We start from the raw sequence: 16509 nt of genomic DNA on the forward strand, positions 1-16509 counted from the left end.
CAGGGTGCCCAGGAGTCACTGGTGATAGCAGGCCTCTGAATAGGTCACAGCCTGGGCATTAATTAGATGGTCCTGTACCACTGTTCACATCTATTAAACATGTTTTTTAGTTCTAAATTTTTTTTTTTTTTGGCTGCAGAAAGGTCCTGAAGGAAATCTCTACTAGAGAACTCAATCCAAATGAGACTGTGCAGGCCACTTTGGAGGCCCAGCTCCTTTCCAAGCTGGACCATCCAGCCATTCTCAAGTTCCATGCGAACTTTGTGGAGCAAGATAATTTCTGCATTATCACAGAGTACTGTGAGGTGAGACTCTCCTTCTCTTTTTGAAATCTTAATAAAAATATATTTCATAGGGCTTCCCTGGTGGCACAGTGGTTAAGAATCCTCCTGCCAATGCAGGGGACATGGATTCGAGCCCTGGTCTGGGAAGATCCCACATGCCCCGGAGCAACTAAGCCCGTGCGCCACAACTACTGAGCCTGCGTGCCACAATTACTGAAGCCTGTGTGCCTAGATCCTGTGCTCCACAACAAGAGAAGCCACCACAATGAGAAGCGTGCACACTGCAACCAAGAGTAGCCCCCACTCGCCACAACTAGAGAAAGCCCGCGTGCAGCAACGAAGACCCAATGCAGCCAAAGATAAAAAAATATATATATATATTTCATAGTAAAAAGCTGTCTATAAAGAGACATCTCAGAAGTTTAATTAGCCAACCACAAGGTGAACTATAAATACCTGTGATGTTGTGTCTTGCTGCTAAGAGTGATCATCTCTATGTAATTGACAAACCTGTTTCTGATGAAGGGTTTCTCTTTCTTGGAAAACTCAGAGTAAATGTATTTTAAGGAGGAATTGCTGCAGAAAAACGATCCAGCATGTTTATTTTTGGTGTGTGTGTGTGTGTGTGGGGGTGCATTCTTCAAGCCTCCAACAATGATTCGATTATTAGATGGACATTTAAATGCCGTAACAGAGGCCTGGACAGAGCAGAGGGACACCTACTGAGTCCTGGGTTCTAGCTCTGTGGTTCATTTTCTCCAATGGAAACTTGGAAATGGGAATATGGCTCATTTTCCCCATGAAAATCCTTCATATTAACTGATTTGTGATTTATGGCTTCAGGTATTTGCAGTTTTTCCTGCCATTCCATGTTCTCCCCAAGCGATAAAAGCTGTGCATTTTACTGAGCCCAAGTGAACATGAAGCTTCTGAGAAAGGTGCCGGGTGGAGGGGGCTTGGGACTGACAAGGTACTGCATATGTGGATCTGGGCGGTCACTCCTGAGAAGCTAGAGAGAGGGGAGTTACAGGGCTTGGGTCAGAAAGAGAATACCCAAACATGGCCTTGCTCAGACAGTATCTCCCAGAACATTCTGAGAGCTAGTGTTAGCCAAATGTACCTTGGGAGAATCTGGTTCTATTCATACTTTAGAATGTATTCAGTTCATCACCTGGGTGTTGCTGGGGCCCAAGAGAAATGACGCTGGGAAGAAAGAAGATGCTCTTTAGAGGGGGAGGCAGGCCTGTTTGGGTCAGAGGGTGCTAGGTGTCTGAGGTGCGGAAAAGAAGAGGAAGGAGGGGAAACAAATCAGAAGGAGTAAAGATAGCAACAAAAACCAGCCTCGCTGTGCTTTACATGGTAGCTGATGTGTCATCCAAAATGAAACCAGTAGCAAAGTTAGAATATCTGAAAATTTGATATCATCCAGGTCTTGGCTGTTCCCCTTCAGGACAGTATCCCTGGCACAGCCTTGGTGGGAGTTTCCCCATCCAGTCTTGCCCCTCCTCTGCTTGAAGGAGAAGCGGGGGAAAAACAGAAAAAGAACCAGGACATTTGGGTGTTTACTTCTCCTTCATCCAACAGATTTTTAAGAAAATCAGTAAAATGATGAGCATGGGTAAGAACAGCTGCTCTGGCAAATATGTCACTGATCTGTGCAAAACCCAGGGATTTACAAATATAACTACACTATGATCCTACAGCTATAACTTAATCATTTTCTTCTTTTTGCCCCATTCAGTTAATAAACTCTTATGTGGGAATCAACTGACTCCTATTGCTTATGCCTATTACTGCTACCTCTGCTGCTGCTCTCAGCACGCTGGATTTTCCAAAGAGACTCTCACGATCTTAAAATATTTTTCACTGTAGTGAGGACTGTCCAGTGGAACTTTGCGTGATGATGGTAATACTCTATATATTTGTGCTGTCCAATATGGTAGCTGCTAGTCACATATGACCCTTTAGCACCTGATGAAATATGGCTAGTATGGTTGAGGAGCTGGATGTTAAACTTTATTTAATTTTAACTACTTTAAACGTAAATAACCATGTGTAGCTGGTGGCTACCATATTGAACAGAGCTAGATGATAAGCTATAACTTTCTCTCCTTATATTAATTTTTAATTATTAATTTTCATGTAATTTTAATCTACTAGAAAAGTTACAGAACACAGTGAACTCCCATATACACGTAGCCCAGATTTACCAATTGTTATTTTTTCACATTTGCTTTATTATTCTATTTATTATTTTTATCTATCATCTATCTACCTATTTTTTTCCTGAACCACTTGAGAGTAAGTCACAGACATGATGCCCCTTTGTCCTAAATCCTCCTGTGAGTGTTTTCTAAGGCCAAGGACATTTTCTTAACATAACTACAGTACGAAGATCAAAATCAGGAAATTAACATCGATGCAATGCTGGTATGTAATCCAGTGGTTCTCAGTGCGTGATCCCAGACCAGCAGCATCAGCATCATTTGCGATCTTTACTTAGAGATACAGATTGTTAGCTTCCACCACAGCCACAGTGAATTAGAAATTCTGGGGGTGGGATCTGGCTGTGTTTTTACAAGCCCACCAGGTGAGGCTGAAGCACACTGCAGTTTGAGAACCACATATCTAATCCACAATTCACACTCAAATTGAGCCCATTTGTCCCAGTTATGTCTTTAGAAAGGACGTTTCTATAAGAATGTCTTTTTCTCACGCAGGATCCAATCCAGGATCATCTGAATTACTTTTTTTTTTTTTTTACAACTTTATTGGAGTATAATTGCTTCACAATGGTGTATTAGTTTCTGCTTTACAACAAAGTGAATCAGCTATACATATACATCTGTTCCCATATCCCTTCCCTCTTGCGTCTCCCTCCCTCCCACCCTCCCTATCCCACGCCTCCAGGCAGTCACAAAGCACCTGGCTATGCTGCATTACTTTTTAAATGCTGGCGGTTTCCAAGGGCTGAGCTGCTCCTCCCACCCCGGGGCGTTGCCATGGTGACGGCTGCTGGCCGGGGAGCAGCTGCTGGGCTTCCCTGTTCCACCTGTTGAGCTGTCAGGCAGGACGCGCTTCCCTGAGGAATGACATGTGTGGCTCGCTAGTTCTCCTTGCTAACCGAGATATTTCTCATCTTCATGAGCTTAACTCACACAAACCTGGCATTATTCTCTTCTTATTGAGGTAAAATAATAATACTGGAAATGGCAGATGGCCAGACTTGCACCTCACAGAAAAATGTTATCACCATTGAAATAGCTGGTTTTTTTAATCCCCAAGTTTCTTCTGTAATTTAATTTGGGGCCTTGCAAGATTGAAATACACACATATAAATGCATTCACGAGGCCTCTATGTCCACCACCCAACCCTTTGGACACATCACATCAGATTATGAGTGTAAAAAGCAAATTACCCAATTCTCACAACTTCTTCTCAAGATCTAACCAAATCTCTGATGGGGAATAGTACCCAAACTACCAAAGTGACAGAATGTTTCAGGTATTGGTACCTTCCATTCTCCTCCGGCCAGGGAAATGGGGCAACTTGCTGTCCCCTGTCCCTCCTCCACAGTTTCCCACCTCTTCATCTGTGCCCTTTCAGAATGTCCTTCCTCCTGGCTCCATGTTTTCAGTTCCCACCCATCCTCCCAGGCCCGCTGAAAAGTCACCCACTCTACAAAGATTCCTATAATCTCCTGGCTGGAAATCACTCCTCACCCGATCCCCGACTCTCATCACATTTCAACTTGGTGACACACAGCACATTATACATAGTATCATCCATCTCAGATCAGACTCTCAGCGTGTGGGATTGATCTTTTTCTGATTCATTTTTGTATCGCATCATGAACCCATGTAATGAGCCACAAAAATGTTAGTACTCAGGAAATTTCTTTTGTTTTGACGAATTCTTTACCACTTGCTTCCAGCTGCCTCTCACCTTATTTCTGTCAAATGCTGATGGTAAAATTTTGGATCCTTCTATCTGTCATATATGTTGAAAGCACTTTGTCAGAAAGCAGGGAAGGTTGGACTTGTCTGTTTCCTGCACTGTGATATTAACATAGCTAAATAAAAATTATATCAATATAGGGCTTCCCTGGTGGCGCAGTGGTTGAGAGTCCGCCTGCCGATGCAGGGGACACGGGTTCGTGCCCCGGTCTGGGAAGATCCCACATGCCGCGGAGCGGCTGGGCCCGTGAGCCATGGCCGCTGAGCCTGTGCATCCGGAGCCTGTGTGCCGCAACGGGAGAGGCCACAACAGTGAGAGGCCCGCGTACCGCAAAAAAAAAAAAAAAAATTATATCAATATAGTTGTAGTGCTTAACCTTGGCTGCACACTGGAATCACCTGAAAAGCTTTCAAAACTAATGAGGGCTGAGGCCCTCCTTCAGGAAGTCTGATTTAATTGGTCTGGGGAATGACCCAGGCATTAGGATTTTTGAAAGCTCTCCAGGTGATTCTAATGGGCAGCCAGGGCCGAGAACTGCAAAAAAAGGGAGAATGGCCAGTGTGGAAACAGAAAAATATAGTCATAGAAGAAAACCATGTCAGTGTTTATGGAGCACTGAGCAAAGATGAGGCTCAGCTGAGAACATGGGAGTCTGGCTGGCTCTGCTGGTGGGTGTGGTTTTCTGCTCAGGCCACCAGCTGGGTGCTGTTATTCATGAAAATTACCTGCCTTGTTCTCCGGGCTCCCTGAGCAACCTTCTATCCTGTCTCTCCTCAAACTTTCATGCCCTGATTTTAGCATTTTTCCAGTGGTAGTTGCCTGGAGCAGTTTTTACTGTGATATTTGCCTAATGGTGATTATGTATTTCCCTCGTTCTTTCTACATTTACTAATTAGGGTTCTCCTGTTAGAAAGAGCTATTCCACTATTCCTTCTCCTCCACTGATGTCTTTATTCAATTATTTATATCAGTATGGACTCATGGATATTTATTTTATTCTATGGGTTATAGCCCAATGCTGTCATTATTAATTTTCTTTCTCAAATTGGTCCAGCTTCGGCTAGTGGGGCTCCTTCAGATTGGCTCCTGTGTCCTCTAAACATGCCTCTATCCTTTTTGAAGGAGAAGTGGATTCTTATCTATAAACTATATTTTGTAGATGAGGAAACGGGACCCCAGAGAGGTGATTTTCTGGCAATCACATGGCTGGAATGTTGGATTTCATCCAGGACCAGGACCAGGATCACAGGGGTATAGGGAAAGCTGCTCCTGTTTTTCTTTTACTTGGATTGCTCCTATTCCTCCCTTAATATTTAATAGAGTCAGGGCTTCTCTGGTGGCGCAGTGGTTGAGAGTCTGCCTGCCGATGCAGGGGACACGGGTTTGTGCCCCGGTCTGGGAAGATCCTACATGCCGTGGAGCGGCTGGGCCCGTGAGCCATGGCCGCTGAGCATGTGCGTCCGGAGCCTGTGCTCCACAACGGGAGAGGCCACAACAGTGAGAGGCCCACGTACTGAAAAAAAAAAAAAAAAGAAAAAAATATATTTAATAGATTCAACCAAATAGTTCTTGGTGCCTACCTTCCCAAGCATGAAATTATCTACTTCTACCTGGACATGAATCAATAGAGATGGATTGTTTTATTGTTCATATCAACAATGTTAACCAAACATGTTTCAGATGGTGGCGCTAAACTAAACATAGATTTTAACACACTTACACTATTCAAGCCTATCTGTGTGAATTATGCAAAATATAAAGCTAACACTTTCGTTTACAAGATGAACAGGTTCTGGGGAATCTGATGTACAGCATGGTGACCGTGGTTAACAATACTGCACTTAGACACTTCAAATTTGTCAAGAGAGTAGATCTCAAATGCTCTCAACACACACGTGCGTGCACACGCGCACACACACACACAAAGGAACCATGTGAGATATTGGATGTGTCAATCAACTTGACTGTGGTAATCATCTCACAGTGCACATGTCCACCAGATCATCCTGTTTTATGGGAAACATGCTCCTTCCCTTGGCTTATTCTCACTTATGTTCTGTATCTTTATCCCTCTCTATATAATACATACATAAACATAGACACAAAAACACATATATATCAAGTTGTACACACACATATGTCTTAATGTAATGATAATATAATTAATTATTGTATTTTCTATCAATAGTAGACTAGATAGGGTTTGAAACAGTAGAAAGTGTGTGGACTCTGGCATCACACTGACTTCTGTTCAAATCTTGGTCCATTTCCTTGAACAAGTTATTTCATTTTTCTGACCCCTATCCTAATTTTAAGATAGAGTAAGCAACACCTAGTATATTATTAGGTTTTTATAGGTATTTGAAATAATAAAGTTAATTTGTTAACTTTATGAGTTAAAATAAAGTTAAAAAAGGGACTATCAGACCTTTCCTCCTAATAGACTGTGAACAACAGAAGCTGTCTTTATAATAGCTCATTATTTCAGTGTGACCTCACTCTCCCCCCAGGTTGTTTTCTAGAAGGTGAGCTAATTTTTACCTCTGAGTTTTTGGCTTGCAGCCTTTAGTGTGAGGATTCATGCCAGAAGGAGGAAACATGGAAAATTTTACACACTAATGGGTCCAATAGCAACATTCAAGCAAATACTTTCTAAGGATCTGTTTGTAACATAAAAAGAACATTTTAAATCTCCTCTTATGTTTCTCATTATGCAAATTGTTTAAATAAACCAAGTAAGTGGGTTGGGTTTTATAATGTTGAAATTCTAGTGAGTCTCTGTAGACTCTTGCAAGTGAATTTGGCAATGACATGCACCACCAGGCTTACTGGTTCTCAGAGGGTCCTTACAATTTCATGCTGGATGTCTTGGGTCTACTGTTAGAGACAAACACTTTGTTGTCCTTCAAAGCCACTGCTGAAGCTCTGTCTGAGTCCACGGATGAGAGACACTCTTGGTATATTGATCTTTGTGGCATTGATTAGTGACCTTCTGTCTTAGTCCGTTCAGGCTGCTATAACAAAATACTGTAGACTGTGTGCCTTATAAACAACATATATTTATTTCTCACAGTTCTGGAGGCTGGGAAGTCTAAGATCAAGGTTCTGGCAGATTCAGTGTCTAGTGAGAACCCAATTCCTGGTTTGTAGATGGCCGTCTTCTTGCTGTGTCCTCACATGGCAGAAGCTGGGAGGGAACTCTCTGGGGTCTCTTTCATAAAGGCACTAATCCTATTCATGAGGGCTCTACCCTCATGATCTATTCACCTCCAGAAGGCCTCACCTCTTAATACCATCACACTGTGGGGTTAGGATTTCAACATATGCATTTTGGAGGACACGAACATTGTCTATAGCATTATCCTTCCCAGTGTGAGCTCCAGGTGTCCACACATCAGGGCTGTCTTCAGTGGTCTGCATTGCTGGGATTGCTGCTGATTAAGGGAACTAGAGTTATCTTCAGAGAGGTGCATCCCATCAGAGCCCTCTGGTTTTCCTGGGCAGCTCCTGCCTGGCTATGTAGGTCTCCCTGAATTCACTGTGCCAGTTCTATGGGTCTAGACTTTATTCAGCTAAAGAAGATGGTAAATAATATGTATCTTGTGTTTTTATACACCTAAACTGATCTGTTCATGATCTTTGTAAGTACCATAAGTAAAATCATTTGACTTGTTCCATTTACTTTCTTTGTTTAAACTATGAAATATTTTAAGCTTTTCACACAAAAAAGTTTAAAAATAAGGCCACTGATTTTTATTTAAAATTGTTGATGTAAAAATTGAAAAACAAAACTAGTTTCATTTAAGAGAAATGTATGAATGCACTAATATCAAGCAATTCATAAGCCCAGTAGAACTTCTAGCATTTGGAGTGTGGTTTTAGCTATCATATATGACCTTCTATAAATGTGTGATCAAAAATAGAATCAGAATAAACCACTCCAAATAGTTTATTTTAAAAAAACAGTCCAGTGATTTATAGGTGAAAGCATTATTTCATGTAACTTCTTAAGAAAAAATAAATTCTACCACTTTATTCTTATTTATGTACAATTTACCTCAGCAGGAAGAAAACTTACTCTAAAAGAATTTGAAAGAAAATTAGCAACTAAACCTAAGAGTGCTCAGTTATATTATCAAGACATAAATGTCATGATACTACATGGCATTCTTTAGTAACTATTTAGAAACTGGATCTTCTTATTTTGCTTTTAAGAGCATAACATGGTTTGATATTTTCCCCACTTTTTATGAACTCCATTTACAAATTAAAAAATATATTATAAAATAATTTTTGTTCAACCCAGACTTTCTCAAATACATCTTTTGCCTTTGGAATTTTTCAAACTATTGGACAAAATGTTTCCATTAATAGGTGAGATATTAAGTATTTGGCCTATTTGTGTTATTATCTAGCAGCACTTTCTTAAAGTGCAGTCTATGGCCTGTTCCAGAGTCACTTACGATGCTTGTTAAAAAATACAAATTCCGGGCTTCCTTGGTGGTGCAGTGGTTAAGAATCCGCCTGCCAATTCAGGGGACATGGGTTCGAGCCCTGGTCCAGGAAGATCCCACATGCTGTGGAGCAACTAAGCCCGGGTGCCACAACTACTGAGCCTGTGCTCTAGAGCCCGCAAGCCACAACTACTGAGCCAGCGTGCCACAACTACTGAAGCCCGCATGCCTAGAGCCTGTGCTCTGCAACAAGAGAAGCCACTGCAGTGAGAAGCCCATGCACCTCAAGGAAGAGTAGCCCCCGCTCGCGGAAACCAGAGAACGTCCGCACGCAGTAAGGAAGACCCAACGCAACCAAAAAAGAAAATAAAAAAATAAATAAACTTATTAAAAATAATACAGATTCCTTGGTCCTCTCCTAATTTACTGAATCAGAGTCTCTGTTGATACAGCCCAGGAATATGCATTTTAAACAAGGAACTTGAATGTGTCTGATACATGCAAAATTTTGAGGTCCACTGGAAGGATGTCTCAGAATCTTAGCTAAAGGAGATGAAGAGTGTGAGGGAACTGCATCTTAAGATGTCAGCCAAGAGAATTAATCAGGGGCAGTGCTTTCATTTTAAAATGAAGAAGTAGGGCAGAAGAATTTTTCAAGCTCCTTCCAGCCCTGAAATCCTGAGATTGTTTTGCCCTTTGTGTATGCTCGGAGCATTGCAGTCACACTGTATTCAGGCTCTGAGAAGGCTCTCCTCTGTCTTTTAAACTGGATGTAAGTGCTTCTATTGATGACTTAAAAAACACGGATTAATTTTTAAAATCAAATACTTTTAGGTTTTAAAACTTTTCTTTCTTTAAAGTAAGTACTATTTTTTAAAACTTTATTGGAGTATAATTGCTTTACAATGGTGTGTTAGTTTCTGCCCCATAACAAATCGAATCAGTTATACATATACATCTGTTCCCATATCCCTTCCCTCTTGCGTCTCCCTCTCTCCCACCCTCCCTATCTCACCCCTCCAGGCGGTCACAAAGCACTGAGCTGATCTCCCTGTGCTATGTGGCTGCTTCCCACTAGCTATCTACCTTACGTTTGGTAGTGTATATGTGTCCATGACTCTCTCTCCCTTTGTCACAGCTTACCCTTCCCCCTCCCCATATCCTCAAGTCCATTCTCAAGTAGGTCTGTGTCTTTATTCCTGTTTTACCCCTAGGTTCTTCATGACATTTTTTTTCTTAAATTCCATATATATGTGTTAGCATACGGTATTTGTCTTTCTCTTTCTGACTTACTTCACTCTGTATGACAGACTCTAGGTCTATCCACCTCATTACAAATAGCTCAATTTCATTTCTTTCTAGGGCTGAGCAATATTCCAGTGTATATATGTGCCACATCTTCTTTATCCATTCTTCGGATGGTGGACACTTAGGTTCTTTCCACCTCCGGGCTATTGCAAATAGAGCTGCAATGAACAATTTTGGTACATGACTCTTTTTGAATTATGGTTTTCTCAGGGTATATGCCCAGTAGTGGGATTGCTGGGTCATATGGTAGTTCTATTTGTAGTTTTTTAAGGAAACCCCATACTGTTCTCCATAGTGGCTGTACCAATTCACATTCCCACCAGCAGTGCAAGAGTGTTACCTTTTCTCCACACCCTCTCCAGCATTTATTGTTTCTAGATTTTTTGATGATGGCCATTCTGACTGGTGTGAGATGGTATCTCATTGTAGCTTTGATTTGCATTTCTCTAATGATTAATGATGTTGAGCATTCTTTCATGTGTTTGTTGGTGGTCTGTATATCTTCTTTGGAAAAATGTCTATTTAGGTCTTCTGCCCATTTTTGGATTGGGTTGTTTGTTTTTTTGTTATTGAGCTGCATGAGCTGCTTATAAATTTGGGAGAGTTAATCCTTTGTCAGTTGCTTCAGTTGCAAATATTTTCTCCCATTCTGAGGGTTGTCTTGTTCATGGTTTCCTTTGCTGTGCAAAAGCTTTGAAGTTTCATTAGGTTCCATTTGTTTATTTTTGTTTTTATTTCCATTTCTGTAGGAGGTGGGTCCAAAAGGATCTTGCTGTGATTTATGTCATAGAGTGTTCTACCTATGTTTTCCTCTAAGAGTTTGATAGTGTCTGGCCTTACATTTAGGTCTTTAATCCATTTTGAGCTTATTTTTGTGTATGGTGTTAGGGAGTGATCTAATCTCATACTTTTACATGCACCTGTCCAGTTTTCCCAGCACCATTTATTGAAGAGGCTGTCCTATCTCCACTGTACATTCCTGCCTCCTTTATCAAAGACAAGGTGACCATATGTGAGTGGGTTTATCTCTGGGCTCTCTATCCTGTTCCATTGATCTATCTTTCTGTTTTAGTGCCAGTACCATACTGCCTTGATTACTGTAGCTTTGTAGTATAGTCTGAAGCCAGGGAGCCTGATTCCTCCGGCTCCATTTATCGTTCTCAAGATTGCTTTGGCTATTCGGCGTCTTTTGTGTTTCCATACAAATTGTGAAATTTTTTGTTCTTGTTCTGTGAAAAATGCCAGTGGTAGTTTGATAGGGATTGCATTGAATCTGTAGATTGCTTTGGGTAGTAGAGTCATTTTCACAATATTGAGTCTTCCAATCCAGGAACATGGTATATCTCTTCATCTATTTGTATCATCTTTAATTTCTTTCATCAGTGTCTTATAATTTTCTGCATACAGGTCTTTTGTCTCCTTAGGTAGGTTTATTCCTAGATTTTGTATTCTTTTTGTTGCAATGGTAAATGGGAGTGTTTTCTTGATTTCACTTTCAGATTTTTCATCATTAGTGTACAGGAATGCCAGAGATTTCTGTGCATTAATTTTGTATCCTGCTACTTTACCAAATTCATTGATTAGCTCTAGTAGTTTTCTGGTAGCATCTTTAGGATTCTCTATGTATAGTATCATGTCATCTGCAAACAGTGACAGCTTTACTTCTTCTTTTCCAATTTGGATTTCTTTTATTTCCTTTTCTTCTCTGATTGCTGTGGCTAAAACTTCCAAAACTAAGTTGAATAATAGGGGTGAGAGTGGGCAGCCTTGTCTTGTTCCTGATCTTAGTGGAAATGGTTTCAGTTTTTCACCATTGAGGATGATATTGTCTGTGGGTTTGTCACATATGGCCTTTATTATGTTGAGGAAAGTTCCCTCTATGCCTACTTTCTGCAGGGTTTTTATCATAAATCGGTGTTGAATTTTGTCAAAAGCTTTCTCTGCATCTTTTGACATGATCATATGGTTTTTCTTCTTCAGTTTGTTAATATGGTGTGTCACATTGATTGATTTGTGTATATTGAAGAATCCTTGCATTCCTGGAATAAACCCCACTTGATCATGGTGTATGATCCTTTTAATGTGCTGTTGGATTCTGTTTGCTAGTATTTTGTTGAGGATTTTTGCATCTATGTTCATCAGTGATATTGGCCTGTCATTTTCTTTCTTTGTGACATCCTTGTCTGGTTTTGGTATCAAGGTGATGGTGGCCTCGTAGAATGAGTTTGGGAGTGTTCCTCACTCTGCTATATTTTGGAAGAGTTTGAGAAGGATAGGTGTTAGCTCTTCTCTAACTGTTTGATAGAATTTGCCTGTGAAGCCATGTGGTCCTGGGCTTTTGTTTGTTGGAAGATTTTTAATCACAGTTTCAATTTCAGTGCTTGTGATTGGTCTGTTCATATTTTCTATTTCTTTCTGGTTCAGTCTTGGCAGGTTGTGCTTTTCTAAGAATTTGTCCATTTCTTCCAGGTTGTCCATTTTATTGGCATAGAGTTGCTTGTAGTAATCTCTCATGATCTTTTGTATTTCTGCAGTGTCAGTTGTTTCTTCTCCTTTTTCATTTCTAATTCTATTGATTTGAGTCTTCTCCTTTTTTTCTTGATAAGTCCGGCTAATGGTTTATCAATTTTGTTTATCTTCTCAAAGAACCAGCTTTTAGTTTTATTGATCTTTGCTATCGTTTCCTTCATTTCTTTTTCATTTATTTCTGATCTGATTTTTATGATTTCTTTCCTTCTGCTAACTTTGGGGGTTTTTTGTTCTTCTTTCTCTAATTGCTTTAGGTGCAGGGTCAGGTTGTTTACTCGAGATGTTTCCTGTTTCTTAAGGTGGGATTGTATTGCTATAAACTTCCCCCTTAGAACTGCTTTTGCTGCGTCCCATAGGTTTTGGGTCGTCGTGTCTCCATTGTCATTTTTATTTCTAGGTATTTTTTGATTTCCTCTTTGATATCTTCAGTGATCACTTCGTTATTAAGTAGTGTATTGTTTAGCCTCCATGTGTTTGTATTTTTTACAGATCTTTTCCTGTAATTGATATCTAGTCTCATAGCATTGTGGTCAGAAAAGATGCTTGATACAATTTCAATTTTCGTAACTTTACCAAGGCTTGATTTGTGACCCAAGATATGATCTATCCTGGAGAATGTTCCATGAGCACTTGAGAAAAATATGTATTCTGTTGTTTTTGGATGGAATGTCCTATAAATATCAATTAAGTCCATCTTGTTTAATGTATCATTTAAAGTTTGTGTTTCCTTATTTATTTTCATTTTGGATGATCTGTCCATTGGTGAAAGTGGGGTGTTGAATTCCCCTACTATGAGTGTGTTACTGTTGATTTCCCCTTTTATGGCTGTTAGTATTTGCCTTATGTATTGAGGTGCTCCTATGTTGGGTGCATAAATATTTACAATTGTTATATCTTCTTCTTGGATTGATCCCTTGATCATTATGTAGTGTCCTTCTTTGTCTCTTTTAATAGTCTTTATTTTAAAGTCTATTTTGTCTGATATGAGAATTGCTACTCCAGCTTTCTTTTGCTTTCCATTTGCATGGAATATCTTTTTCCATCCCCTTACTTTCAGTCTGTATTTGTGTCTAGTCTGAAGTGGGTTTCTTGTAGGCAGCATATATATGGGTCTTGTTTTTGTATCCATTCATCCAATCTGTGTCTTTTGGTGGGAGCATGTAGTCCATTTACATTTAAGGCAATTATCAATATGTATGTTCCTATTCCCATTTTCTTAATTGTTTTGGGTTCGTTATTGTAGGTATTTTCCTTCTGTTGTGTTTCTTGCCTAGAGAAGTTCCTTTAGCATTTGTTGTAAAGCTGGTTTGGTGGTGCTGAACTCTCTCAGTTTTTGCTTGTCTGTAAAGGCTTTAATTTCTCCATCAAATCTGAATGAGTTCCTGAATGAGCTGGGTAGAGCAATGTTGGTTGTAGGTTTTTCTCCTTCATCACTTTGACTGTGTCCTGCCAGTCCCTTCTGGCTTGTAGAATTTCTGCTGAAAGATCAGCTGTTAACCTTATGGGGATTCCCTTGTATGTTATTTGTTGTTTTTTCCTTGCTGCTTTTAATATGTTTGCTTTGTGTTTAATTTTTGACAGTTTGATTAACATGTGTCTTGGCGTATTTCTCCTTGGATTTATTCTGTGTGGGACTCTCTGTGCCTCCTGGACTTGATTAACTATTTCCTTTCCCATATTAGGGAAGTTTTCAACTATAATCTCCTCAAATATTTTCTCTGTCCCTTTCTTTTTCTCTTCTTCTTCTCGGAACCCTATAATTCGAATGTTGGTGTGTTTAATGTTGTCCCAGAGGTCTCTGAGACTGTCCTCTGTTCTTTTCATTCTTTTTTCTTTATTCTGCTCTGCAGCAGTTATTTCGACTATTTTATCTTCCACGTCACGTATCCGTTCTTCTGTCTCGGTTATTCTGCTATTGATCCCATCTAGAGTATTTTTCATGTCATTTAATGTGTTGCTCATCATTGCTTGATTCATCTTTAGTTCTTCTACGTCCTTGTTAACTCTTTCTTGCAATTTGTCTATTCTATTTCCAAAATTTTGGATCATCTTTACTATCATTATTCTGAATTCTTTTTCACATAGACTGCCTATTTCCTCTTCATTTGTTAGGTCTGGTGTGTTTTTATCTTGCTCCTTCACCTGCTGTGTGTTTTTCTGTCTTCTCATTTTGCTTCTGTTACTGTGTTTGGGGTCTCCTTTTTGCAGGCTGCAGGTTCGTAGTTCCTGTTGTTTTTGGTGTCTGTCCCCAGTGGCTAAGTTTGTTTCAGTGGGTTGTGTAGGCTTCCTGGTGGAGGGGACTAGTGCCTGTGTTCTGGTGGATGAGGCTGGATCTTGTCTTTCTGGTGGACAGGTCCATGTCTGGTGGTGTGTTTTGTGGTGTCTGTGGACTTATTATGATTTTAGGCAGCCTCTCTGCTAATGGGTGGGGTTGTGTTCCTGTCTTGCTAGTTGTTTGGCATAGCGTGTCCATCACTGTAGCTTGCTGGTCATTGAGTGAAGCTGGGTGCTGGTGTTGAGATGGAGGTATCTGGGAGATTTTCGCCATTTGATATTATGTGGAGCTGTGAGGTCTCTTGTGGACCAGTGTCCTGAAGTTGGCTCTCCCATGTCAGAGGCACAGCACTGACTCCTGGCTGCAGCACCATGAGCCTTTCATCCACACGGCTCAGAATAAAAGGGAGAAAAAGTAGAAAGAAAGAATTAGTAGAAGTAGAAAGAAAGAAAGAAAGAAGGAAAGAAAGAAAGAAAGGAGGGAGGGAGGGAGGAAGGAGGGAAGGTAGGAAAAATGGAAAGAGAGAAGATAAAGTAAAGTAGAATAAAGTATGATAAAATATAATAAAGTTATTAAAATAAAAATTAATTATAAAAAAAACCAGATTGATAGAACCCTGCGACAAATGGTGGAAGCAAAGCTATACAGACAAAATCTCACACAGAAGCATAAACATACACATTCACAAAAAGTGGAAAAGGGGAAAAAATCATAAATTTTGCTCTCAAAGTCCAGCTCCTCAATTTGGCTTGATTCGTTGTCTAAAGGAGGGAAGGAAGGAAAGAAATAAATAAAGAAAGAAAGAAGATAAAGTAAAATAAAATAAAGATAAAATAAAATAATTAAAATAAAAAATAATTATTAAGAAAAAAAATTAAAAACAAAAAAACAAAACCAACAACAACAAAAAAATGGACGGATAGAACCTTAGGACAAATGGTGGAAGCAAAGCTGTACAGACTAAATCTTACGCAGAAGCTTACACATACACACTCACAAAAAGAGGAAAAGGGGAAAGAATCATAAATCTTGTTCTCAAAGTCCACCTCCTCAATTTGGGATGATTCGTTGTCTATTCATGTATTCCACAGATGCAGGGTACATAAAGTTGATTGTGGAGCTTTAATTCGCTGCTTCTGAGATTCTGGGAGACATTTCCCTCTCTCTTCTTTTTTCTCACAGCTCCGGGGTCTCAGCTTTGGATTTGGTCCTGCCTCTGCGTGTAGGTCGTGGAGGGTGTCTGTTCTTCGCTCAGATAGGACGGGGTTAAAGGAGCAGCTGCTTCGGGGACTCTGGCTCACTCAGGCCGGGGGGAGGAAGGGGCACAGAGTGTGGGGCGAGCCTGCGGTGGCAGAGGCCGGCGTGACGTTGCACCAGCCTGAGGCACGCCATGCGTTCTCCCGGGGAAGCCGTCCCTGGATCCCGGGACCCTGGCAGTGGTGGGCTGCACAGGTTCCCCGTAAAGGGGGCGTGGACAGTGACCTGTGCTCGCACACAGGCTTCTTGGTGGTGGCAGCAGCAGCCTTAGCATCTTATGCCCGTCTCTGGGGTCCGCGCTGTTAGCCGCGGCTCGCGCCCGTCTCTGGAGCTCCTTTAAGCAGCGCTCTTAATCCCCTCTCCTCGCACGCCAGGAAACCAAGAGGGAAGAAAAAGTCTCTTGCCTCTTGGGCAGCTCCAGACTTTTTCCCGGACTCCCTCCTG

General features: G+C 40.7%; 1 protein-coding gene across 1 annotated transcript in view; it reads left to right on the top strand.

Annotated features, from left to right (window-relative positions):
* Window positions 1-16509, top strand: part of NEK11 (NIMA related kinase 11) — a 158448-nt gene that overhangs the window by 42583 nt on the left and 99356 nt on the right. Inside the window, 1 exon segment of the mRNA XM_082625195.1 lies at window positions 140-305. Within this exon segment, the coding sequence (XP_082481321.1) occupies window positions 140-305 (166 nt within the window).

Source organism: Mesoplodon mirus (assembly GCF_964341445.2).
Source record: "Mesoplodon mirus genome assembly, chromosome: 6".
Taxonomy (NCBI): Eukaryota; Metazoa; Chordata; class Mammalia; order Artiodactyla; family Ziphiidae; genus Mesoplodon; species Mesoplodon mirus.